Here is a 27974-nt window from a genome sequence, read left to right as displayed (position 1 = left end):
AAGTATTTCAAGTACTGATTATAAACCTCTTATGCCTTGAATAGAAAACAAAACAGCTCATATATTGTAGTTTTTCCTACTGAGGTGTAACTTTTAAAGTTAGCCTTTTCTGTACCATTTTTGTGGAAAGTGCCAAATTTCGATGACCTAGAAAGTGGTTGGTTTAACACTGGTCAGTCACATGTGAGTCTGGTTCTGTTTTTTGAGCGCTTTTGTGACCGATATAAGAACAAACACATGGAATCTGATCCTGGATCAGTGAATTCAATATGCATACAGGCCCAAATCTCATTCTTACATCTCCAGAGTCCAGAGAAAGAGAGATTTACTATAGATATCATTGATGGCTATTATTTTTCAGAGCTGACATGTTTTAAAGTAATATAGATATACAGCGTTACACTCTGTAGATTGTAGGATTGTTGTGGGAAATATTTCTTTTACAATCAAAATAAAGTTTTATTTAACAAGAACATGGCAAGCAACGGATGTGCTGTTTGTTGTTTGATAGTGCTTTTCTATTGTTCAGGTTATAGGAGAAAGCATTATATGGATTATAGACTCATATTTTAGTCTGAAGCAATAGTTTGATGTTAAAATGTCTTGGATGATGGATTTGTTTCTTACAAACACACAGCTTTTGGCATCACAAGATGTTAACTGATGGACTGGAGTGGTGTGTGGATTATTGTGATGTTTTTATCAGCTGTTTGGACTCTCATTCTGACGGCACCCATTCACATCCATTGGAGAGCAAGTGATGCAATGCTACATTTCTCCAAATCTGATGAAGAATCAAACTCATCTACATCTTGGATGTCCTGAGGGTGAGTAAATTGTCAGGTAACTTCCATTTTTTGGGGTGAACTTTTGCCTGTTAAAAGACAGAAATCCAGGCGTGGCCTTTTTATTTGTGTGCATTTTGTATGAAGGAGCAGAAATTGTAAACAGTAAAGAAAGTGGAAAAGCGTCTTTATTTTAAAATGATGCTAATTAATTCAATTTCTTACGGCACATATTCTGAAATGTACAAACTTTATTCTTAATACATGAAATCAGCAAAATTATAATGTAAAGCTTCTTAATATCTAAAAGGGTGTTTTTGGACTTTAAAAAGGGCTTCTGTAGAGCATAATGATCTGCTTCAGTTTCTTACACACACACAACAGGGGATTTTATCTGGAGAGACGAAGAAAGAAAACATGAACACAGGATCTAAAGTATGTTCGCACATTCAGCACTCGCCAACACAGTGTGAAATATACAGTACGCTGAGGCTTTTTGAGTGGTTTCTAGTGCATTACAGTGTGGTTTCGTATTGTCTGAAGTGAAAAGACTGAACTGTTGAATCATCAGGATCATTAGATCTTGACATGTATATCAATCTGCTGCTGTTTTTAAATGTCGTCCTTGTCTTTGGCCCCGTGTTTGAGGATGCGAGTGAACTCCACATAGTTAAAGTTTCCTTTTTTGTCAATTGGCGCCTCGCGAAACAGCTCGTCCACTTCTTCATCAGTGAAACGATCACCCATGGTGGTCAGCAGCTCGCGGAGATGGTCCTCATGGATGAACCCTGTTACAGACGTCACATAAGGCTGTCTGTGAAGATCTCAATCTCTGAGTCATTATAAAGAAAATCAGGCGCCATTTGTGTCTTTCAAAAATGGATACAATTGTCTGACAATGAACAGTTGATGACAGTTTTTACTATAATAATATAAACGATTTTCTAAACAGATCAACAAAAATCCAATAAATGTATTAGTGACCATGGACCAGAAAACCAGTCATAAGGGTCAGATCTTGGGAAGCTGAATAAATAAGCTTTCTTTTGATGTATAGGACAATATTTGGCCGAGATCCAACTATTTGAAAATCTGGAATCTGAGGGTGCAAAAAAATCTAAATATTGAGAAAATCACCTTTAATGTTGTCCAAATGAAGTTCTTAGCAATGCATATTACTAATCAAAAATTAAGTTTTGATATATTTACGGTAGGAAATGTACTAAATATCTTCATGGAACATGATCGTTACTTAATATCCTTTTTGGCATACAAGACATTCGATAATTTTGACCCATACAATGTATTGTTGGCTATTGCTACAAATACACCCGTGCTACTTATAACTGGTTTTGTGCTCCAGGGTCATATTTTATTTTGAATGCTTTTTCCCCTTTATATCACGAGGATGCTTTTTTTTTGTCTGTCCTTTAAGGTCAGTGTTATTTTAATATCATTGAAAATACTATTGTAATTTTTATTAATATTTTGAATTAGTTCTTTTTTTATATGAATTAAATTGTAATTTTTTTAACTTAAATTTTTGTCAAATGTTTAGTAATTTTATTGTGTTTTTGTCATTTTTTTAAAACGTTTGTATAGTGTTTATTTTGTTTTATTCTTTCATTAAAGTTTGAGTTATTTTAGTACATCAAATTAAACTAAAAGAACATGAGAAATGTTTTATAATTATAATTGTAATAGTTCATTTTAATGTAATGAATTATTTCAGAAAGCTATGTTTTTTTAATCGGTTTATTTAACATTTGTTATGTTTGTCAGGGAAAATCTTAAATATCAACAGTTCCCATGATTTTGTACAGTAAATTTGCTCTTTCTGAGAAGCTTGTAGTTTCATGACTTTGAGAACCAGGCTTATAATGTCATTTTAAGCTGTCAATCCTCTTACTTTCATGAGGGCATAATTATACCAAAACATGTATTTAGATCTATTATTTGAGCTTGAGATGACACAATGCAGTTAATTAACACATAAAGACATGATTTGTTCACTAGGACAAGGCTGTACCAGAAGCTTCTTCGTCAAAGCACGTGAAGGCGTTTCGGATGACGTCTTCAGGATCGGTGCCGTTCAGACGTTCTCCAAACATGGTGAGGAACATGGTGAAGTTGATGGGACCCGGAGCTTCGCTCATCATTCCCTCCAGGTACTCGTCAGACGGGTTCTTCCCTGGAGAAACAGAAATAAATGCTCAGATGCAGGGCTGCTTTTCCACGCACACATTAAACCTGCTCTTCACATCAAGCTTAATGTGTGTTGGTAAAACCATTCCAGTGTGGTTGGTGAGAAATGGTTGATATTTGGCCTGCAGAATATTATTGGCAAAAGATATTATTGGATGGTCAAATTAATAAATAAATAAATGAATAAAAAAAATTCTAAATAAATTTTTTTTATAATTCAGATAAAACAAGGATATTATTCCTCACAAAACCTTATCTTTCAAACTAATGTTATATTTCAGTATTTCAGTTCAAAAGAAAAATGAATCTTCATATATATATATATATATATATATATATATATATTCTACAAATAATATTTTAAAATATAAAATATATATATATATATATATATATATAAAATATTCATTATATATACAATGGTGTGAAAAAGTGTTGGCCCCCTTCCTGATTTCTTATTTTTTTGCATGTTTGTCACACTTTAATGTTTCAGATCATCAAACAAATTTAAATATTAGTAAAAGATAACACAAGTGAACACAACATGCAGTTTTTAAATGAAGGTTTTTATTATTAAGGGAAAACAAAATCCAAAACTACATGGCCCTGTGTGAAAAAGTGTTAGCCCCCTAAACCTAATAACTGACAGACAGACAGACAGACAGACCGACAGACAGATAGAGAGACCGACGGATAGATAGACCGACAGATAGATAGACAGATAGACGGATAGATAGACAGATAGACAGATAGATAGATAGACCGACCGACAGACTGACCGACCGACCGAACGACCGACAGACAGACAGATATAGACAGATAGACAGACCGACCGACAGATAGACAGACAGATAGATAGATGGATAGATAGATAGACGGACAGATAAATAGATAGATGAATGGATGGATAGACAGACAGACGGACAGACAGATAGATGGATAGACCGATAGACAGATAGACCGATAGACAGATAGACAGACAGATAGATAGATAGATAGATAGATAGATAGATAGATAGACGGACAGATAAATACATAGATAGATGGATGGATGGATAGACAGACAGACGGACAGACAGATAGATGGATAGACCGATAGACAGATAGACAGATAGACAGATAGACCGATAGACAGATAAATAGATAGATGGATGGATGGATAGACAGACAGACAGACAGACAGACAGATAGATGGATAGACCGATAGACAGATAGACAGATAGACCGATAGACAGATAAATAGATAGATGGATGGATGGATGGATAGACAGACAGATAGATGGATAGATAGATAGACCGATAGACAGACAGACAGACAGACAGACAGATAGATAGATAGATAGATAGATAGATAGATAGATAGATAGATAGATAGATAGATAGATAGATTACCCAGAGAGGCCAGCATGTCGTGTAGATCCTCTTTATCGATGAATCCGTCTCTGTTCTGATCGATCATGTTGAAGGCCTCTTTGAACTCCTGGATCTGTGATTGGTCGAACATGGCGAAGACGTTGGACGTGGCCCTCTGCGGCCGCTTCTTTGTGGTCTTTCCTTTGGCACGCTTGGCTGCAGACATTCTGACCGCAGGGTTTGCTTCTGCAGAAGAAAGAGATAAGAGATTCAATTCATCAGAGTCCACTTATCTCAGTCTGGAGGACAACGCACAATACCATGGAGTATGACAGATAAAGTGTTTTCAATGTACAAAATTACACAAAACAACACTCTGTATATGCATTCAGTCTTATATCATAATAGTTAGAGGCACATTTGATGCTGTCAAAATGAAATTGACATGAATTTTCAAGCAGAAGCATCCTGCGGTGTGACATTCATTGAAAATTTTTTTTTTGTAATTCTTCTAAAAGTACAGAATTAAAGGGACTACTAGGAATATTTATACTGAAAATAATTCATGTCAAATTACATGTCCAATTAAATTACTAAATCAAGGTAGTAAAAGCAAATATATGTACGTATATAAGCCTACATACAATATACAATACAAATGTTTTTGTGAGGTATTAATAATTTAAATTAAATGTCATATGAAACCTGCTTAAAAAAGAAAATATGTATTTATTTATTTTAAATAAGTAATATATATATATATATACCTATTTTTTAGAACATACAATGTTTGTACTGAAAAAATGCACACACACACACAAAAGACTGAAAATGGTGAAATGTTACATAACCTAAAATATACACGTTCACTTATACACATAGGAACCCTAAACCTTGCTGTTGAATGATAGACTTTACATATTTCAAATGTAAAATACCATAAAGAAACCGTTCTGAAACTATCATACATTTACACTGCACTGAGACATTTACAAAATCAACCTGTTCAGAAGTTAAAGCTGGAACTATATTATATATCCGTTAACTATTAACAAAGCCATCAACGATTAGGAGTTCTTAAAGTAGCTGTACCTTGTTTTTGAGTTGAAAAGGGTTGGAGAAGGTCTGTTCCTGCGCTGGGCTGAAGGGAAGTTAGTTTCTGCACACCTCCCTGTTCCTGAGCCGGCCAATAAGGTCAGCGTCCCGCAGCCGGGCGCATCTGGAGCCTTTAGCCATACAAGGCAAAGGAATCTGAGAGCGGCAGACCTCACATATCCTGAGAAACAGCAGAGAGTTTTCACAATGGCCAGAAGGAGGCCTTATTTAGCAAACCAATGACTGAGTAATGCAGCACAAAAGAAACATTTCCTTTGGCAGGCAGTGCAGATGAAGGCTTTCTGCAGGTTACGAGACTCAGTTCAGGCCGGCTGAGGGTTTTGCATGATAGGAAAAACGATGCAAATGTATGAACTGCTGGCTTGGTAACGTGAGATACATCCTAGTCATCGCCGTTCGTCTTCTTTTCAAATATTTCTATGCATGAATGAATTTATCATATCATTCCCGTAGAAAAATCCAGAGCTATGGAAATGTCTCTGCTGCAAGCAGTGTTTGTTTAAGTGGTAAAAAAATAAAATGTGTAAATAAGTAGATGCATGAATTGCATAAATTAAACAATAGTGTGATGATGTGTCTTGGTAGCAAGTTAAAAGGTCACAATATTTTCCATGTTTGTGCATAAGCATAATGTGTATTTATATTTACTATATATTTTTGTGTGTAAAGACACAATTTCAATAATAAATATAAAAAATGTTTAATGATTAAATTAAATATTTTTATACTATTATTTGGAAAATATTTCAATTCTTTTAATATTTTATGATGTTGAGATTCTTTTAAGGTTAAGTTTATCTTTCTATTTAGTAATGAATTATTATGTTAAATGAATTAAATGTTTATTGTATACTTATTTTAATCTATTTTTAATTATTATTTAAATTATTCCTTATTTTTATATTTTAAAATTTGTTATGTAAAATGTTTTATATATTAAAAATATATATTTATATATCAAAATTGTATTATATACAGTACTTATTTTATTTTTAATGCAATTTATTATCATCTAAATGTATTTATTTTAATTTGATTGTTTATTTGAAAATGTTTTACATTTGCACTGTAAGATTTGTAAACATCTGAAGATATTATTTGGTTATTTTAATCAAATGTTTATTTTACACTCATTTATTTGAATATAATTTTTATTGTATGCATAATTATTTTAAGCATTTTTATTGTTTATGTATTGTAATCTATTAGTTTTTGTTTGCACATAATTTCTTGTAGGGTAGAAAATGTCTGTCTAGAAGACCAATTTAAGTTTATACACCATTCATATCAATTAATGTGTCAAAATTCATACAACAAATATCATATAATAAAACCAAAGGATTCCATAAGTTAATTAATACACTGTCGCTGACCTGTTAAGGAACACAGATTGCAGTACTTTTTAGAATATAATTGTTCTATAATATTCCCATGTTTAGTGGTTCGTTATATAAACTGATATGTTATGCATTATAAAATGTATATTGCTTTACATGCGCCACATAATTTCTAAATGATGTTAAGTATATCCAATCAGACAAGCGCAACAAACCCCGCCCCCAAGCGGCTTCAGACCGTGATTGGTTGAGACCGTCGAGCGGCAAAAGTTACTGGCTTATTACCGTTTCCTCCAGCAGAGGGCGCGGATCTCCGCATTCAAGATATGTGTTATATAAACTACACAATATATACACATTTTTAAAAATAATTTTATTAATTTATACCTGACATATAAATAAAAATAGGCGCCATTGTCTACTACAAAATTGTTATTAAAAGCCTCATCTGATTAATTCACTGTTAGGAAAAGTAACATGTATCACGTGACAACGCTTTCCTCCCAGAAGCGGTTTGGATATTTTTTGCACCTGCAGTAATTATACTGAGAACTTTAATATGATCAAACTGAAAGAGCACTGAAAGAAAAGTAGATATAAAATAATAATTATTTATACCGATCGTGCCTGGCCAATCACAAACAAGACTTGCGCCGCTAACCCCGCCCATTCTGTCACTCCGTCGATGCTAGTCGCGCTTCTAGCGTGTGTTGTTTTGTTTTGTTTTTCTAAGGGTGGGATGTTTCGTGGGCATCTCCGGCAGACACAGACACTTCCTGAAACACGGCGGTCACATCAAGTCTGCTCTGTCCCAGAGCTTTAATGGAAACACAGTTTGAATGGGAAATGGTCCCATCTGGGCTAAACGCAGCAGATGTGCAATAACGCAAGGGCCGGTAATGACCTAATCTCAGTCTCGTGATACCTGCGCAGGTGGACTGACCTCTGCTGACCTCTGCTGACCCTCACACCTGTCCGTCAAGATCGTCAAATCTGCAGCTAAAGTCATGGACAATTCAAATGACCTCAAGAAGGCGGAGCCCAGAGTCAACGAGAAGAAATGCTGTGAGTTATTGTTATTATTTATGATCATTTGAATACTTTTGAGATTCAGTGCATTGATTAAATGATTTGTGGGGATTCAAACTAGTGACCTTTTAGTCACCAGCTTGGATCTAGGCTGGCTACTGCACTCACATGTAGCTAAATGTGAATAGTGAGGTATTGTTTTGCATCATTTGGGGGGATGTAGCCTCTTGGTTAAAGATATGAGCTGATAACTGAAAGGTTGTAGGTTCAAAACCTGATTATTTAACACCAGGGAACTCTGAAGTGTTTATGATGACTACAGTTATTGAGCTGCAAGTCAAGGGGTTTCTGTCTTTTAGATGGCAAAGATCTCCAGATATGATCATCCTCATGCGAGAGACCCATTTATACTAATTTAAATATTAATATTTTAACTTATAGTAATAATAATAGATTCTATTGTTTTGTTCCTACTCGCTACAGTTTTTATTTGTTTGTTTAAATTTTTATTATGCATTTATTTAATCTTTTTTTATTTGTAACAATTTTTACATTTTATTTTTTTTAATCAAATTTATTTTTTATTTATTTGTTTGTTTTAATCTAATAATTGTATTATTTTTTTATTTAATTTATTTTGATCTTGTTTTAGTTTTTTTTATACATTTTATGCATTTTTTAAAAATATATTTAAACATTTATACATTATGCATATATAGGTTTTTGGCGGTCACAGATGTAAGATCGTATAATATATGCAACATCATGCTTATTAAATGACTCATTTAGAGTGTATTGATGAGGTTATGAAGATGTGTTTCTGTACAACATCACCCCCACCGTCGTTTTGATTTTTTATAGTAATAAAAAAATCATTTAGTTCAGTAAAAGAACAGACACTACAATTAAAAATTGAATGCGGCTGCTCAATGCAGCGTACCGGACGACAGTCGCATCCCAGATCAGATTTAATTTATCACGTGAGAAGAGACAGACAAGTCGATCGCGGATGATTTAGTTTCGAAACGAGATGCAAAAGCGCCTGTTTGGCAATATTTTGGATTTTGAAAAGCCTGTCGACTTTTGCCGTTTATCTAAGGTGATTCTGGAATAGTGAGGTAGATATGTGGGGGCGTGTTAGAACGAGCCATTTTAGGGGGGCGTGGCAGAGTCTTAACTTTGATAAAGAATATCTCTTTGGTTTTGAGACTTTAGTCTTTTGCAACTTCAGGGATCTTATCTATGCACAATCAGCTTGTAACACTCCAAAGAGAAAGGAAAACTTGAAATCGCATCATATGACCCCTTTAAGCTATTTAAAAGCGAAGGAAAGCGAGGAAAAGAGGGAAAATTCAAACGAACTAAAGCTTTACTCAGAATTGCCGCTATTTTAAAGTGAAAGTCAAATAGGCACACCACTTTTACAAGCTATTTAAAAGCGAAGGAAAAGAGGGAACGCCCCCGCAGTGATACCGGTATTACCGGTGTTGTCACACGTCGATTAACCGGTGGGAAAATGTCCTCACCTTCACAACCCTTGTAAGAAGCCCCTTGTTTTAGTTGGCAGTGCTTGTGATGGCCGTCTGGGAACTTTGCACTTCAAGACATGCTGTAGTTTTTCAAAATGAGTCTTAATGAGCTTTAACATGTTCGTTCAAGCTGAAAGAGAAGTCTAAATCAGATTGGAATTTAAGCTTTGGGTCCAGAAAGGGTTTTTGTGGAATGTAAAGCCAAGTTAAGAGGTGTGTCGGATCCTGTTTTTCTTCTTCAGCACAGAGTAATATATTGATGAACAGGCAAGAACATCATAGAGACTTGGTGTACAGCCCTTGCAATCATCCTGAACACCTTAGCAACCCTATAGCAACCCAGTCAAATATAAAATTGATGTAATTTGCAAGATGTGTTATTGCTAACTAACTAACTAAAAACAACAAAAAAAATAAATTAATACAAATAAAGTAATAATATACATGTGGAAATCTATAATAAATATATTGTATTTTATCATTGTTATTATGGTTTATTATTTTAAATATATTTTATTGTAAATATAACAAAATATCAGTATTAGATGAAACCTAAATTAAAATAAAATAAGAAATATTGCCCTCACAACTTAAAATTACTTAAATTAAAACGGAAATAAAAATGAATTAATGCTATTTAGATATATATATATATATATATATATATATATATATATTAAAAAGATACATAAACAAACTATAAAAATAAAAGCTAATTCAAAATATTTATAAATGCTATAATAGTATATAAATAATACTAAAATAACACTTATTTGCTGAAATATGCATGATATGTTGCTCAAAATATTAATGTATGTAAAAATGTTAAAAAATAAAATCATTTTATTTTAAATGTAATATAAAATATAAATATTAGATGACATGAAACTTACGTTAAAATAAAATAAAAAATGGTGCCTTGGCAACTAACTAAAATATATAGGTTTAAGCTGATGTACTAAAATTATTCAAACTAAAACTGAAATAAAATCAAGTAAGCTATATAGAAATATTACCAAAAAATCTACAAAGTGCAAAAGCATATAACAAAGTTACTAAAACTTAAAATTGACAATATAAAAATGAAAGCAAATTCAAAATATTAATAAATACCATAATAATGTAGAAATAATATTGTATGTATGCATGGTGGGTATATGGGTTTGCTGTTGAGCTGCTGTTTCGTTCTCAGAAACGTGTGGCAGTTATTAACTACAGGAAGCCTCAGGCTACGCTCTTGCATAATTGATAAGGAAATTATGTCAATAACTTCAGCAGCATGAAAGCTTCATGCCCTCAGTGTAATCCTCATGAACGTCACTTATTTCCAGGCATGAGAAACATCTGAACTGTGTGCAACTGTTATGAGTATAAATATGATGACCTGTTGTTAATGCTGGTTTGTCCTGCACTGAGAAGGGAATTGTTAAAAGTAAATGATGTGTGTTTGTTTGTTTTCATAGCATGGGCGTCATACATGACTAACTCCCCTACTGTCATCGTACTGATCGGCCTTCCCGCCAGAGGAAAGACATACATATCCAAGAAGCTGACGCGATACCTCAACTGGATCGGGGTTCCCACGAAAGGTGAGAGATAAATGAGCTCATTCAACATACTTCTGTATTTATTATAATTACTTATGTAATTATTCCTGGGGATGAAACACCAAAATTATTTCTTAAATGAAGTGAAGTGAGTGAAGTGACATGTGGCCAAGTATGGTGACCCATACTCGGAATTAGTGCTCTGCATTTACCCATCCAAAGTGCACACACACAGCAGTGAACACACACAAACCGTGAACACACACCCGGAGCAGTGGGCAGCCATTTATGCTGCGGCGCCCGGGGAGCAGTTGGGGGTTCGGTGCCTTGCTCAAGGGCACCTCAGTCGTGGTATTGAAGGTGGGAGAGAGCGCTGTACATTCACTCCCCCCACCTACAATCCCTGCCGGTACGAGACTCGAACCCACAACCTTTGGGTTAAGGCCACGACTTCCCCCGTACCAGTAAGAATGAATAATCTGAATTCATTCAAATAATTTTTTTAAAAGTTAAATCATTTTTGACTCAATATAACTATTACATGGTTTTCAGGAAGCTTGTTTCCACAACAAGATAAAAAAAAAATTAAAAAGGTATTTGTGACTTTTTAATTGAACAATTCAGACTTTTTTCCCCCTCATTCTGAATTGTGACATGCAATTCTGAGAAGAGAAATGTGTAAAATTTTTATTTCATGGTGTAAATAGGTTTGCAACATGCAAACTAGCATTTACGAGTTTATAACTTGCAATTGAGAAAAAAAGACAAAATCAAAATTGAAAGAAAAAAGTAACAATTGTGAGATATAAACTTGCAATTGTGAGAAAGTCATAATTTTGAGATATAAACTCACAAACTCACCCAGATAATCTGAATTCATTCAAATAATTTTTTTAAAAGTTAAATCATTTTTGACTCAATATAACTATTACATGGTTTTCAGGAAGCTTGTTTCCACAACAAGATAAAAAAAAATTAAAAAGGTATTTGTGACTTTTTAATTGAACAATTCAGACTTTTTTCCCCCTCATTCTGAATTGTGACATGCAATTCTGAGAAGAGAAATGTGTAAAATTTTTATTTCATGGTGTAAATAGGTTTGCAACATGCAAACTAGCATTTACGAGTTTATAACTTGCAATTCTGAGAAAAAAAGACAAAATCAAAATTGAAAGAAAAAAGTAAGAATTGTGAGATATAAACTTGCAATTGTGAGAAAGTCATAATTTTGAGATATAAACTCACAAACTCACCCAGCTCTCCGTGCCCACCTCCATCTGTCAGTGGATCACCAGCTTCCTGACAGACAGGCAGCAGCTAGTGAGGCTGGGAAAATACACATCCAGGACTATCACCATCAGCACTGGCGCCCCCCAGGGATGTGTACTCTCCCCACTGCTCTTCTCTCTCTACACGAATGACTGCACCTCTAAAGACCCCTCTGTCAAGCTCCTGAAGTTCGCAGACGACACTACAGTCATCGGCCTCATCAAGGATGGAGACGAGTCTGCTTACAGACAGGAGGTTAAAGAGCTGGCTGTCTGGTGCAGTCTTAACAACCTGGAGCTTAACACGCTCAAAACTGTGGAGATGATCGTGGACTTCAGGAGAAAACCCCCTGCACTCCCCCCACTCACCATCATGGACAGCACTGTGACTGCAGTGGAGTCATTCAGGGTCCTGGGCACCACAATCTCTCAGGACCTGAAGTGGGACACTCACATAGACTCCATTGCAAAAAAGGCCCAGCAGAGGTTGTACTTCCTTCGCCAGCTGAGGAAATTCAACCTGCCACAGGAGCTGCTTAAACAGTTCTACTCTGCTATCATTAAGTATGTCCTGTGTTCATCCATAACTGTCTGGTTTGGTTCAGCAACCAAATCAGACATCAAGAGACTACAACGGACAGTCAGGACTGCTGAGAGGATTATTGGTGCCCCTCTGCCCAGCCTCCAAGATCTTTACATCTCCAGAGTGAGGAAAAGGGCTAAAAAAAAATCACCTTGGACCCCTCACACCCAGCCCACTCTCTCTTCCAACTGTTGCCTTCTGGTCGGCGCTACAGAGCACTGACCACCAGAACAGCAAGGCACAAGAACAGTTTTTTCCCACAGGCTATACTATAGTCTAAACAATTAAGCTTTCAAAATTATACAACTAACATAGTATATTTATATTAAACTGCACACTTTGTAAATAACATATCTATCTGCACACTAATAAACATATCTGTACATTTATCTAAACAATTAAATTTTTTCCTATACTTCTATTTCTGTATATAGTACATTATTCAATTTTTATTTTTATTTTTTATTATATTAGTTTTATATTACATCCCTACTGTGATATTCCTATGTATGTCTACACTATCATGTATGTCTGCACTATGTTTGTACTTTCTTCTACACTGGAAGCTCCTGTCGTCAAGTCAAATTCCTTGTGTGTGTAAACATACTTGGTAATAAAGCTCTTCTGATTCTGATTCTGATAAGAAGTGCACGGCCGCACATGCGCGCAGCTTAGAGGGAACATTGATAGTAAGTGTATTAATGTTTTTTGAGAGATGAGGTTACACATACTGTAGATGCAAGTGACACAAGGATCGTTGTTACTGAAGCGCAATAAAAAAAGCTAAATAAAATTTGTTTTTTTATTTTTAAATAATAATTAAATTAAATTTAAAAAATATAATAAATATATACAAAACTTTATTTATAATAAATAAAATTATTTAATTATTGTTTTTCTTATAATTATATGTATTGCTGGTAAATTTTCTCAATTCACCTGTTATTGTTAAAAATATTTTTCATTGGGCCAAATACAGACACTTGAGCCACTCCATTAATGAGAGACAATACCTACCAGAAACTTGGGAGACATAACCTCAGTTGGATCACTGATCAATGACTTAAAACAGATTGGTGGATTTTACTACAGCACTAATCTATAAGAATTGTGAGATATAAAATAGTATGAATTGTGAGATATGAACTTGCATTTGTGAGAAAAGAATTGTGAGATTTGAACTTGCATTTGTGGGAAAAAGTATGAATTGCGAGATATGAACTTGCATTTGTGGGAAAAAGTATGAATTGCGAGATATAAACTAGTATGAATTGCGAGATTTGAACTTGCATTTGCGAGAAAAAGTAAGAATTGCGAGATTTGAACTTGCATTTGCGAGAAAAAGTAAGAATTGTGAGATATAAAATAGTATGAATTGTGAGATATGAACTTGCATTTGTGGGAAAAAGTATGAATTGCGAGATATAAACTTGCATTTGCGAGAAAAGAATTGTGAGATATAATCTTGCATTTGCGGGAAAAAGTATGAATTGCGAGATATGAACTTGCATTTGCGGGAAAAAGTAAGAATTGTGAGATATGAACTTGCATTTGCGGGAAAAAGTAAGAATTGCGAGATATGAACTTGCATTTGCGAGAAAAAGTAAGAATTGCGAGATATGAATTTGCATTTGCGAGAAAAAGTAAGAATTGCGAGATATGAATTTGCATTTGCGAGAAAAAGTAAGAATTGCGAGATATGAATTTGCATTTGCGAGAAAAAGTAAGAATTGCGAGATATGAATTTGCATTTGCGAGAAAAAGTAAGAATTGCGAGATATGAATTTGCATTTGCGAGAAAAAGTAAGAATTGCGAGATATAAAATAGTATGAATTGTGAGATATGAACTTGCATTTGTGGGAAAAAGTATGAATTGTGAGATATAATCTTGCATTTGCGGGAAAAGGTAAGAATTGCGAGATATGAACTTGCATTTGCCAGAAAAAGTCAGAATTGCGAGATTAAAAAGTCACCAAATTTTTTTTTTTTTTTTTTTTTTAATTCCCTTGCAGAAACAAAACGGGTGCAAACTAGCAATTTTACTGGTTTATAACTTGCAAAGTCAGAATTGTGAGATAAAAACTCAGAATTGCAAGAAAAAAAATCTCCAATTACCTTTTTTATTTCTTATTCCATCACAGAAAGAAAAAAAAACAAACAAAAAAACAATTGCAAGATGTAAACACAAAATTACAAATGTATACCTTTCTAGTCTTGGTATATTTCTAGCATTGGCACTGGATCTATAAAATATTATACTATTATGTTTGACTCTGAAGTTTCCAAAAAGACTGTTGCTTTCCCTGTATGCTGGTAACGGTTGTGTGTTTCTGTCAGTTTTTAACCTGGGCGTTTATAGACGGGAGGCGGTACAGTCGTACAAGTCTTACGACTTCTTCCGTCACGACAATAAAGAGGCCATGAAAATCAGGAAGTGAGTATCCACACCGTTACACCTGCATTACACAAATACCTCTGACAACAAGAGGATGTTTCTACAGCAGTCTTGTGTCAGTCATTTCAGGAAATGATCAGGAGGAAGTTTTGAGTTGTACTGTGACATAATGTCATATTCACAACAAACTGTGTTTCTAATAAGCAAGAATAAACACATTTTATTTTATTTTATTGATTCCGATTTGATGTACATTGTTTCCTCAAACCGGTGCTGATAAATCGAGTCAGTGTCAGTCGGCATCATCTGCTGGTGCTGTTGAGTTGAATGTGGTTGTGGCAGTTCTGGTTCTGGTCTGATGATTGGCCGTCTCTTGTTTCTCACAGACAGTGTGCCATCGTGGCTCTAGAGGATGTGAAATCTTATCTGAATGAGGAGGGAGGGCAGATCGCTGTAAGTTCTGCTCTTTGGACTTCACACATACTGAAACTAGAATTTCTTCATTTATTAGCTCAAATATTAATCACTTGTGTGCTGGAGTGTTTTGTGTTATTTGTCTTGCATAAATATGCAGTTGTTTCAAAGTGTATCGTTGCATCAGATCAGTGGTGTCAATGTTATTAAAATTATTTTTGTTCATAGAAATGAAGCTGAAATAAAATTAGATGGAAAATATAGAATTAGGAATGCCGCTTTGGCAAATAACGGAAATAAATAATAATAATAAAAAAAACTGAAATAAGTAAATTAATGCTAAATAGAAATATAAAAAAAGACAAAAATCACATAATATAATTATTACAACTTAATAAAATAGGCAACTAACTAAAAAAAGTTTGTTGAAGTACTATCATTATTAAAACTTCTAAAAACTAAAATTAAAATAAATTAAAGTTAAATATAAATATTTTTTAAAAATATATAAAAATGGCAAAAGTTCATAATAGAATCACTACGATTTAAATTAATATTAAAATTGGCAACTAACTGAAATACGTTTAAGATCAAATGCTAAAATGATTAAAACTACTAAAAACTGGAATGAAAATCAATTTAAACAGAAATATTTTTAAAATAATAAAGACATGTAATAAAACTAATACAAATTAAAATAAAATGAAAGCTAAATGTAAATAAGAAATTAAAATGATGTGTTGGCAACTAGCTAAAATAAAAATACTATAAACTAAAATAAAAATAAATTAAAGCTAAACAGAAATATATAAAAAAAATTACTTGAAGTGAGAAAATTATTAGAATGAAAATATAAAAATAAAGCTAATTCAAATGATTAATGAATACTATAATATATCAAATAAAATAAAAAAAATCACTGCCCCAGATGCTGTTTAAACATTTCATCATATCACATTGTCTTTAGAAAAACTCAGATCCATACCTTCATTTCATTAATATTTGCCATACCAATTTCTATACCAGTCAAAAAGAGCATAAAATAAATCAATGTCATTACAATCAATTAAAAATGCTTTAGAGGTTTCTATGACACATAATTGCACTTGTGACATAAGCAAATTATTCTAATAGTTTGATTATATTTGATGAGATATTTCCTCATTTCACTTCTTGTCAGGTTTTTGATGCTACAAACACAACCAGAGAGAGAAGGAGCCTCATCCTGAGTTTTGTGAAGGAAAGTGCATATAAGGTCAGAGGATGTGTGAATATCATTGTCTTACTGAAATATTAGCACTTCTTCATGTTCAGAGCATCCAGAGATCAATAAAGCTCCGCAGCAGCCTGCTTTGCCCTTCATAAACCTGAATAGAAACGGTCTTGCAGTCTTTGATGGGATTATTTTTGCTTTTGTTTCCAGGTGTTTTTTGTCGAGTCGCTGTGTGACGACCCAGAAGTCATTGCTGCCAGCATACTGGTGAGTGTCACCGTTAATATTTATCACTGCTGTCATATCAGAAAAAGTTTTAGAGGTTATATAACATAAAATGTTTCTGTTAAAAGTTGAGTTGTTGTCCTCATTTGTAAATCGCTTTTGATAAAGTGTCTCCTAAATGACTAAATATAAATGTTCTTTTTTTTTTTTTTTCATTTTATTGTAATTATGCAGCTTTTAGGAGCTCACATTAATTGAGAGACTGCAGGAAATATTTGAGCTTTAAACATTTTTTTAAATGATTAAATTCTAAAAAAAAAAAATATATATATATATATATATATATATATATGTCAAAATGTACATTTTCTTTGGTCAAAAATAACTGTAGAGCACCAGAATTTACAAATATATTTGCTAAAACTTTTCAACCAATATATTTTTGGCCATTAGTGTTCTTCACACTAAGAAAAAATGGTTCTTTTAAGAACTGTTCACTGAAAGGTTCTTGGGGGAACCAAAACTGGTTCTTCTATGGCATCGCTGTGAAAACACTCTTTTAGAACCTTTATTTTTAAGAGTGCAATGCTTTTTTCACTCATAAACTGAGGAGCATGAGCTCAGATCAATGAGACCTACGATCAATCAGAAAGAAAAAAATGTAAAAGAAAACACAAGAACTGTGCTAACTGAAAGAAAACAAGTTGTTTAAAAGATCAAATCCAATATTTGTTGATCATATAGCATAATGAGAGATTTACAAGCTATTCTTGACCAGAAACACCAAATTAGCTAAAGGATGGAACACTATAATATTTAACAAATGAATACTTAAAGGGGTCATAGGATGCTACATGTACTTTTACAAGTTGTTTGTACACAACCACCCTATAATGATAAAAATCCACCCAATGTTTTTTCTTAATCTGCTCAAATCTTTACCCCTTTCTCAAATCAAGCTGATCTCAGATGCCTGTCTGTGTGACATCACAAAAACAGGCCCCTCCCACGATAGTTTGATTGACAGTAGAGTTTTACCTTAGCTCCGCCCTGAGTGACTGTCATCAGTGCTTCATTGTTTCACCGCCGGAGCAGATGTAGACAAGAATGACTCCTGAGCGATTGAGGTGTTCCACATTGCGCACCTAAAGTCAACACATTTTGCCCTGATTATTTATAAAAGTAAAGTTCTAGGTAAACTTATATATCCTGATGATGAGCAAAATGAAGTTAATATCGTTGGACAGCAGTGAGCTCGTGTTCATTTCATAACACATCATTCATTTGATGGCAGGATGTGAAGGTTTCCAGCCCTGATTATCCTGAGAGAGACCGAGAGAGCGTGATGGAGGATTTCCTGAAGAGAATCGAGTGCTATAAAGTCACATATCAGCCGTTAGACCCGGACGACCATGACAAGTATGACTTTATTATATAGGCTATCTTTCCATTTATTATTTTTCCAACACATCCAGTAGCTGATTGATCTCTGAGGAGACATTTGGCAAGACTTGTCCTTTGGGCAAACATGTTTTTTTTTTATTTTTATATGTGATAATTTTTGGGAGGCTATATGATATTTAATTTCAGCTGTTGATACGTGTGACCTGAACACCAGTTTTTGCTTTTCTGTTGTCATGTCACTCAGTCTCCAGCAGAGAGCAGTACAGTACTGAATTAATTTTGTTAATATTCTGGCACGTTGGTTTTGTTTGGTGATGATAACTATATCATAAATGCCTCTAAATACTTTCTAATTGATTAAGTTTGTGTTCAAATAGTGTGGATATTCAAATATTAATCTAGAATCTCTGAAAAATCTCTACAGATGTTTTGGACAGTCCAAGGCATTCGTGAGATTCCTCAGGAGTAGCTTTTGGCTTTAATCGGAGAATAATCTGCCAATGCTTGGGAAATTCTCACCCATTGTAGTGGTTACAGACACAGTTGCCTTCAGACTTCTTCCACTAGCTTTATTCTCTGCTGTGAAACTGCTCATACAACATCCAGAAAACTGTTCATTTCAACTTGCAACCCACAGTATTCATTGTTTGTAGACATTATTATATGCTTCACTAATGTGAGGTCCAAAAAGGGAAACAAAATTATGGTACAGTATATTTAATTGTACAGAAATAAGTGGAAAACCCACATTCATGTGCCTGGAATTTATTTGTAGATTTAAAGGCACAATATGTAATTTTCGCTGTTAGATGGCGCGTATTCAAAATAAACAAAGAGACAAAGGCGTAGTTTGATGACGCTGTGACTGAGTGTGGAATCATGGGAGTTGTGGTCTTCATGTCCACAGCCGATGCAGTCAGATGGGACTCGGGTAGAAATCATGTTCATGGATGAGCTAATGATTTATTAACATAGTAGAATGAAGCAGGGTGAGGCTGAAAGCTGTTGAAGTGAAACAAGGCCGCTGAACGAGCGTGACACACGACTGGAAAGCAGCGGAGCTCTTATTATGCCACAGTCGAGCGCTTCCACTGCTTCCGGTCCTGCGTATGTGGGGTAAAGCAGCAGAGCTTTGATTATGCCACAGTCGAGCGCTTCCACTGCTTCCGGTCCTGCGTATGTGGGGTAAAGCAGCAGAGCTTTGATTATGCCACAGTCGAGCGCTTCCACTGCTTCCGGTCCTGCGTATGTGGGGTAAAGCAGCAGAGCTTTGATTATGCCACAGTCGAGCGCTTCCACTGCTTCCGGTCCTGCGTATGTGGGGTAAAGCAGCAGAGCTTTGATTATGCCACAGTCGAGCGCTTCCACTGCTTCCGGTCCTGCGTATGTGGGGTAAAGCAGCAGAGCTTTGATTATGCCACAGTCGAGCGCTTCCACTGCTTCCGGTCCTGCGTATGTGGGGTAAAGCAGCAGAGCTTTGATTATGCCACAGTCGAGCGCTTCCACTGCTTCCGGTCCTGCGTATGTGGGGTAAAGCAGCGCTGTTTTATCATACTAGATACATTTGAAAGTTCTGTTATAATGCTACTCTGTGCGGTCGTCACCGGTCTATTAAAACACACAACATATTAAAGTGTCTTTGGTGTTTCCATGTTTTCTACAAAACCGGAAATCGAGGGGTTATGACGTCATTGGCAGGCGACACAATGACACTATAGACACGCTCCGTGTCACTAGTTAAAATTGCGTATTTCTCTGGATTTAAACATTCTTCGAAACATTTGGGATAATGCAAGTACACAAGTCAGCAAAATATATAACACCGCTCTAGTGGTTTTTGGATATTTGAAGAAAAAAAAATATATCTTACATATTGTGCCTTTAACTCTTGTTTTAATCAACAGTGTTAGCTTATTTACTTCTGTATTATTCTAGTATTTATTAATATTTTGAAAAATGGAAATCTAAAATAATAAAAAAATCATTTTAAATTGACTTTTAGTAATTTTGTTCTGTTATAAATTTAGTTTTTAAATTTTATATTTTAGTTATAGTTTTCGTTTAATTCTGTTTTAGTACTTCAACGTATATATTTCAATTAGCTGCTAAAGCAGCACTTCTAAGTATTATTTAATGATTTTCTTTTTTTTACTATTTAGTTTTCGTTTATTTATTGTAGTATTTCAGCTTAAACTTATTTTATTTTAGTTGTATGCCAAAGCATAATTTCTGTTACTTTTTCCATCCAATATTTGTATTTTAGTTTAGTTTTAATTAACGACATTAATAGTTCTAGTTAATACCAACACTGTTAATCAAGATAATAATTTTGCCACCAAGTTTACAGATACGAATTCTAAAACATATACTGTAATCCTAGCATTATTCTACTTACTATAGCATATAAGATTTCATTTTAGCATTTTTACATCCAACCAGATAGCAATATCTTTTATCCCTGACAAATGAATAAATCTGTAGTATTACCTTCTGTAAAAGCACCTATTTTTACTCTGTTTTTAATTAACGACATTAATAGTTCTAGTTAATACCAACACTGTTAATCAAGATAATAATTTTGCCACCAAGTTTACAGATACGAATTCTAAAACATATACTGTAATCCTAGCATTATTCTACTTACTATAGCATATAAGATTTCATTTTAGCATTTTTACATCCAACCAGATAGCAATATCTTTTATCCTTGACAAATGAATAAATCTGTAGTATTACCTTCTGTAAAAGCACCTATTTTTACTCTTGTTGTGGAGAGTCATTTACTGAGTTTTGTGACTAAAATAGGAATACTCCACGTCTTAATTCGATTTCTGTTTACATGGTAGATTCTTAATCAGAGTATTGTCTTAATCGTATTAAAATCTGAGTATTGTTGTCCATGTAAACGTACTGACTGATATACTGGAACACTGCCCTGCATCATATTTGATGAATGAAATCCAGTGCATGTTTCTTACTCATTTTGAGGTGCTGATTCCAAAAATAATGGCTGTTTTGCTCAAGCACATCACACTAGCTTACAAAATGATGCTTATTGTAACATTTTTGCTTTCGACAACCATTTTTAAGGTGAAGTCGTCTTTTATTAAACTAATCAGCAGAAAAACTGCCACAAATACATGATTCCCATCTTCATCCGAGTCAAATTACAACTATTTGTTCTATTCAAAGCCCATTTTCACATGTATGAATTATTCTATTCATCATTAAAATAAAAGCTTTTAACATTTTTGTTATTTTGATAAGTGCAAAAAAAAAAATTATATATATATATATATATAACACACTTTACTGTGTACATATAATTTATATGAATATATGTAACTTGAAATAAATATATATAATTTTTTTAACAGAGTTATTGGTTATTTTTTAACTCCGTATCATTACATTTGGTAATATGGAGCATTTTTTGCAAATCAGAAGAATTTATTTTATATTGCAGGGCTGTGTTATAGTGTTTGTTAATATTTTGAATTAGGTTTTATTTTTGTGTTCACTTTAATTTTATTTGAATTTCTAGTAATTTTGTTGTGTGCTTTTGTCACTTTTACTAGTTTCCTTAAAGTATAACTATATAGTTTTTTTTGTTATTATAAAAAATTATATTCTTATTAATAGAATTTTTATAATGTTTTGTTTAAGTTAATTTCATTTTAGTACATCAAGTTAAACCAAAAGAAAACTAGAAATGTTGCCTTGGCAACATATGCATGTCTTTAATATTTTACTATAACATTTATATATAATTTTTTTTTACTTTTATTTATTTAATTAACTTATTTATCTATTCATTCTTTTTTTAATTAGAATTTTTTAGGTTTTAGTTAACTATAATAAAACTTTACTGTAGCACATGTAAAGCCCCTTTCATAGTCACCCTGTGTTGCTTCCCAGCATGCTCTGGGTCAGTCCTTTACCACAGGTGGGTGAGAAATGTTTGTGGGCTTTTTAACATCTTTCCCGCTCTGTGTTAGTTTTCTAAAGCCCTGCGTGGGTTCCTGGAAAACCAGAAGATTCCAGACCTGAAGGTGTGGACCAGTCAGCTCAGACGCACCATCCAGACGGCCGAGGAGCTGGGCGTCCCGTACGAGCAGTGGAAAATCCTCAACGAGATCGACGCCGTGAGTTTCCTGCCGCTGTTTTTATTACAGCAGCAGCCTCTGGTTTTCAAACGAACACTGGGCTGTTCTTCATTACTTACCGTGATAAAACAGGTGTTTTCTGTTAACAGGCAATTAGTCAATTTGAGTCAGATGTTTAATGGAGGTGTATCATATTTAACTCGTTTACCACACCAAAATGAATTCAGCTGTGTGTTTGTAAGAAACAAATCCATTATTAAGATGTTTTTAACTTCAAATCATCGCTTCCAGCTAAAATACGAGTCCATAATATTGTTTTCTCCAGTGAAAAAGTCATCTGGTCTGAATCAGGAGAGAAATCTGCACAGATCAAGCACCGTTCTAAACAAATAATATCAGTGGATTTTTATGTGGGAGGACAACAGGAGATGACTTTTTCACTGGAGGAAGCATTATTATGGACTCGTATTTTGGACAGAAGCGACGGTTTGAAGTGAAAACGTCTTTATGTATTTGTTTCTTACAAACATGCAGCTTTTGGCTTCTCAAGATGTTCACTGATGGACTGGAGTGCTGAGATCAAGCACCGTTCTAAACAAATAATATCAGTGGATTTTTATGTGGGAGGACAACAGGAGATGACTTTTTCACTGGAGGAAGCATTATTATGGACTCGTATTTTGGACAGAAGCGACGGTTTGAAGTAAAAACGTCTTTATGGATTTGTTTCTTACAAACACGCAGCTTTTGGCTTCTCAAGATGTTCACTGATGGACTGGAGTGCTGTGGATTACTTGTGGATTATTGTGATGTTTTTATCTGCTGTTTGGACTCTCATTCTGACGGCACCCATTCACTGCAGAGCATCCATTGCTGAGCAAATGATGGAATGCTACATTTCTCCAAATCTGTTCTGATGAAGAAACAAACTCATCCACTGTACGTTTTGGATGGCCCGCTGAGGATGACTAAATTGTCAGCAAATATTTATTTTTGGGTGAACTATTGCTTATATTGCAAAAAGAAAAAAACAATCACTTTATTGAAACATTTGTGCTGTTTGTGCATTATTATTTTTAATGTGTGTTTATGTTTTATATCAGGGCATCTGTGAGGAAATGACATATGAAAAGATAAAAGAAACATACCCAGATGAATATTCTCTCAGAGACCAGGACAAATACCACTACAGATACCCAGGAGGAGAGGTGTGTTCTGTACAGTTATAACACCTGATGTGCCATTTAGAGTTCCCACGTTTTAATAATAACTCTTCACGACTTTTTCATGACCTTTAATGATTCAGATTTAGACTGATTGACAAATGAACTATTCAGACTGATTCACTGAAAAGAATCAACTCAAAAGAATTCACTCCCACTTTTTGAACGCAGTCTCTTCTGCTCACCAAGGCTGCATTTATTTGATCATAAATACAATACAAACAGTAAAATTGTGAAGTATTACTATTTTTCTGTTTGATTATATTTTAAAATGTATTTTATTTCTGTGATCAAAGCTGAATTTTCAGCATCATTCCTCCAGTGTTCAGTGTCACATGATCTTCAGAAATCAGTATAATATGCTGATTTGCTGCTCAAGAAACATATCTGATTATTATCAATGTTGAAAACAGTTGTGCTGCTTTTGTGAAAACCATGATACATTTTATTTGCAGAACTCTTTGATGAATAGAAAGTTTAAAGAACAGCATTTATTTGAAATAGAAATCTTTTGTAACATAAAGGTCTTTAGTACTGTGACTCTTGATCATTTTAATGCATCCTGTCTGAATAAAACTATTAATTTCTTCAAACAAAGAGAAAATCATTCATATCTAGCAGTGAGTTTTGTTGCTCTTCTCTTGCTGTAGTCCTATCAGGATCTGGTGCAGCGGCTGGAGCCAGTAATCATGGAGCTGGAGAGACAAGGCAACGTGCTGGTCATCTGCCACCAGGCCGTCATGCGCTGCCTCCTCGCCTACTTCCTGGACAAGAGTGCTGGTATAACACACACACACACACACACACACTCTCTCTCTCTCTCACTCACACACACACACACACACACACACACACACACACTCAAATCATATCAGGGCTCTTGGGACTTACTGATGACTATAATGAGAGACACGAGTATGTAGGTTTCTGACGGCTGGTTTTCAGGTAATAAGTATCCTAAGAAGATCCTCTAACAAGCTCTATGAGATGAAGTTGTTGATATTCCTGAGCAAAACTCTTCAGTGCATGACCGCTTAGACTCAAATATGTGTTCATAATGTCAGCAGATCTTCTCATATTTGGGTGTGCTTGTATTGTACAGATGATTTGCCGTATCTGAAGTGTCCCCTTCATGTGGTCCTCAAACTCACCCCAGTGGCTTATGGTACGTGTTGTTTCATTCACTAAGGCCCATCTTATATGTGTGTGTGTGTGTGTGTGTGTTTATAAATTATAATTAATAATATAATAAAATAACTTAATGAAATGAATAAATACAATACATTTTCATGATGTTTTTTAAGAGATTTAGATACTCTAGTAACGTTCAGATTTTTTTCAATACTTCTTGTTTGTTTTCTGTTGCAGGCTGTAAAGTTGACATATTTGACCTGAAAGTAGAAGCTGTGAACACACACCGGGACAGACCACTCGTAAGGAGAAGCATAACCAGTACCAGACTAACCGTTTGTGTGGTGTTTGCTAAAACAGGCTTCACTGTTATTACTAGCAAGCCTTTAGTAGCATGCTATTTTCCTTCTTTAGGGAAATGTGTTTTTGTTTAAACAGAAAATAAGTTCTCAAACTTTATTTGTGCAGAACGATTCTAGATGTTAATTCTGTTATGATATTTTTGGAATCACATGTGTCCTGTGATCTCGCGGTCTGTCCAACACGAGCAGCTTGAGTAAATCAGCAGTAGAGGAGCCTCAAGGCAACAACAACCTCTTGAACTCTTTTAACAGAACGCTAAAGGCTGGCAGAGTGGTCTGTTTTTGCAGTGCAAGTCTGGAGGTGGGAGTTTGCCTGAAAAACACAAACCACAGGTCTGTGGTCAGAGCGATTGTCGTCCCGTCTTAGAATAGTTCTGGCTTATGGCTGGATATTGTTTTAGGATGAGATGGTCTGAGCATCTTCTGTTGGGCGGCAGTCGGGGGAGTTTCCCTCCAGCCTGAGCTTTAATTTAATGTGCAGCAACATGTTTAGTTTCCGCTCAGATTTTTAAAGAGCTTATATAACATGGAAAACAGATGGTTTTTGCACTTTAGAACAAAAAAAAGAAAAAGAGTTGTTGATGATGTAATAAGTTGACTTAACTCCAATCCACCCAAAAGATGTATAGGTGAATCTCATGAAGGAAATGTTGCTTTTTCTCCCTTCATTAAAATTTAGCATAATTACATTGTACAAATGTACTTAAATCTTATTTGTACTACAAATAAGCTGTTGGGCGGCAGTCGGGGGAGTTTCCCTCCAGCCTGAGCTTTAATTTAATGTGCAGCAACATGTTTAGTTTCCGCTCAGATTTTTAAAGAGCTTATATAACATGGAAAACAGATGGTTTTTGCACTTTAGAACAAAAAAAAGAAAAAGAGTTGTTGATGATGTAATAAGTTGACTTAACTCCAATCCACCCAAAAGATGTATAGGTGAATCTCATGAAGGAAATGTTGCTTTTTTTCTCCCTTCATTAAAATTTAGCATAATTACATTGTACAAATGTACTTAAATCTTATTTGTACTATAAATAATCTTTATTTTCTTCATGCAAAATGTAATTTGGTAACATTTTACTTAAGGCCTTTTTGTATAATGCATCATAAAAGTAGTTTTAATGCATTAATTATGCCTTGTAATGCACCTCATAATGCTTTGTATGATCTCATTAATAATTGTAACCACAGTTATAATAGATTATAATAATTATCTACTCATTTAGAAAGAATAATGCGTTAAAAACACACGTCAAACAAACCTTCAGATATTATAATGCATTTTAACTTTGGTTCAATTATTTCTGAAAAGATGAAATGCATTACCATGGACATTATGAATACCTTTATAATCCATTATACATACAGGCTTTAAGTAAAGTGTTAGCTATAATTTCTTATTCGCCTTTTAATTGTCAGGTGAAATGTGTAATACCTATGATGATAATCAATAGGATGCAGTACAGAAAAAAATATGAACATAAACTTAACATATTTACACATCAACACTTTAATTTCACATGCAAAGCCATTAGCCAATCACAACAGATGTCGTTTACATATAGAAGTCTAAGAGCTATACTAACGGCCTGTTTCATTGTGAGGCTCAGAGAGAGGGTGGAAATTGTCATGAAGAGCTACATTATGATGCAAGAAACCTTGAAATATGGCCCTTTATAAACATGGCTTTTGTCCGAGTCTTCAAACACATGCTGTACCTGATACTTGCGTTGTGTGTTATCAGGGAAGCTCCAGACAGGAAGTGCCGCCCACTCTGCTGAGGAGGAACAGCTTTACGCCACTGTCTAGTGAGGATCAAGTCAAGCGGCCCCGCCTCTTCAGCGTCGGCAACCCGCCCCGCTTAGCAAGCATTCCTGCCTCATCAACCTCGCGGTTCCCTGTGGCGCAGGAGAGCGAGGAGCTGAGCGAGAGCCCGGTTAGTTCTGTGTGTCTGAGCTCTTAATGTGATTTACAACACTGAGACCTAGATCCCAAACACACACCGACAATATAAAACAATTAAGCAGACCCATATGCTGATAGATATTTGATTTTATGTTTTAAAAAAGAAACATGTACACTACCAGTCAAACGTTTTTGAACAGTAAGATTTTTAATGCATTTATTTGATCCAAAATACAGTAAAAGCAGTAATATTGTGAAATATTTTTATTATTTAAAATAACTGCTTTCTATTTGAATATATTTTAAAATGTGATTTATTCCTGTGATCAAAGCTGAATTTTCAGCATCATTCCTCCAGTCTTCAGTGTCACATGATCTTCAGAAATCAGTATAATATACTGATTTGCTGCTCAAGAAAAAAAAAATTCTGGATTCTTTGATGAATAGAAAGATTCAAAGATCAGCATTTATCTAATATAAAAAAAGCTTTTGTAACATTATACACTATATCATTCAAAAGCTTGGAGTCAGTGTATATATATATATATATATATATATATATATATAATAGTTTCATTTATTTTTTTAAAGAAATTATTAGGAATTATACTTCTATTCTGCAAGGATGCATTAAATTGATCAAAAGTGATGATAAAGATATTCATAATGTTACAGAAGATTTCTATTTCAGATAAATGCTGTTTTTCTGAACTTTCCATTCATCAAAAAAACCTGAAAAAAATCTATAGCTGTTTTGTTTTTAACATAGTAATAATAATAATAATAAATGCTTATTGAGCAGTAAATCAACATATTAGAATGATTTCTGAAGGATCATGTGAC

At 34.3% G+C, this 27974-nt stretch overlaps 2 protein-coding genes across 2 annotated transcripts; one reads left to right on the top strand and one right to left on the bottom strand.

The window, feature by feature from the left end:
* Positions 1–1330: 1330 nt before the first annotated feature.
* On the bottom strand, positions 1331–22503 carry myl9a (myosin, light chain 9a, regulatory). Its single transcript, XM_016255540.1, has 5 exons — positions 22451–22503; positions 5436–5619; positions 4383–4589; positions 2815–2976; positions 1331–1573 (listed from the first exon to the last, which is right to left on the bottom strand). Exons 3-5 carry the CDS (start codon positions 4567–4569, stop codon positions 1398–1400), a joined length of 525 nt encoding a protein of 174 aa, XP_016111026.1. The 5' UTR covers positions 4570–4589; positions 5436–5619; positions 22451–22503; the 3' UTR covers positions 1331–1397.
* LOC107569430 (6-phosphofructo-2-kinase/fructose-2,6-bisphosphatase 2-like) lies at positions 7492–27162 on the top strand (the record flags this gene model as incomplete). Its single annotated transcript, XM_016255530.1, has 14 exons — positions 7492–7861; positions 10818–10943; positions 15091–15187; positions 15535–15601; positions 16743–16817; positions 16986–17042; positions 18295–18432; positions 22403–22549; positions 23614–23718; positions 24384–24513; positions 24836–24898; positions 25102–25166; positions 25479–25559; positions 26971–27162. Coding segments are annotated over exons 1-14 (1401 nt in total), but the record flags the coding sequence as incomplete, so codon positions are not given.
* Between the last annotated feature and the right edge of the window lie 812 nt (positions 27163–27974).

The sequence above is a fragment of the Sinocyclocheilus grahami genome, unplaced genomic scaffold, assembly GCF_001515645.1.
Source record: "Sinocyclocheilus grahami isolate Dianchi unplaced genomic scaffold, SAMN03320097.WGS_v1.1 scaffold1345.1, whole genome shotgun sequence".
NCBI lineage: Eukaryota > Metazoa > Chordata > Actinopteri > Cypriniformes > Cyprinidae > Sinocyclocheilus > Sinocyclocheilus grahami.
The sequence above is the reverse complement of the archived record's forward strand: the minus strand, read 5'-3'. Positions and strand labels throughout refer to the sequence as shown.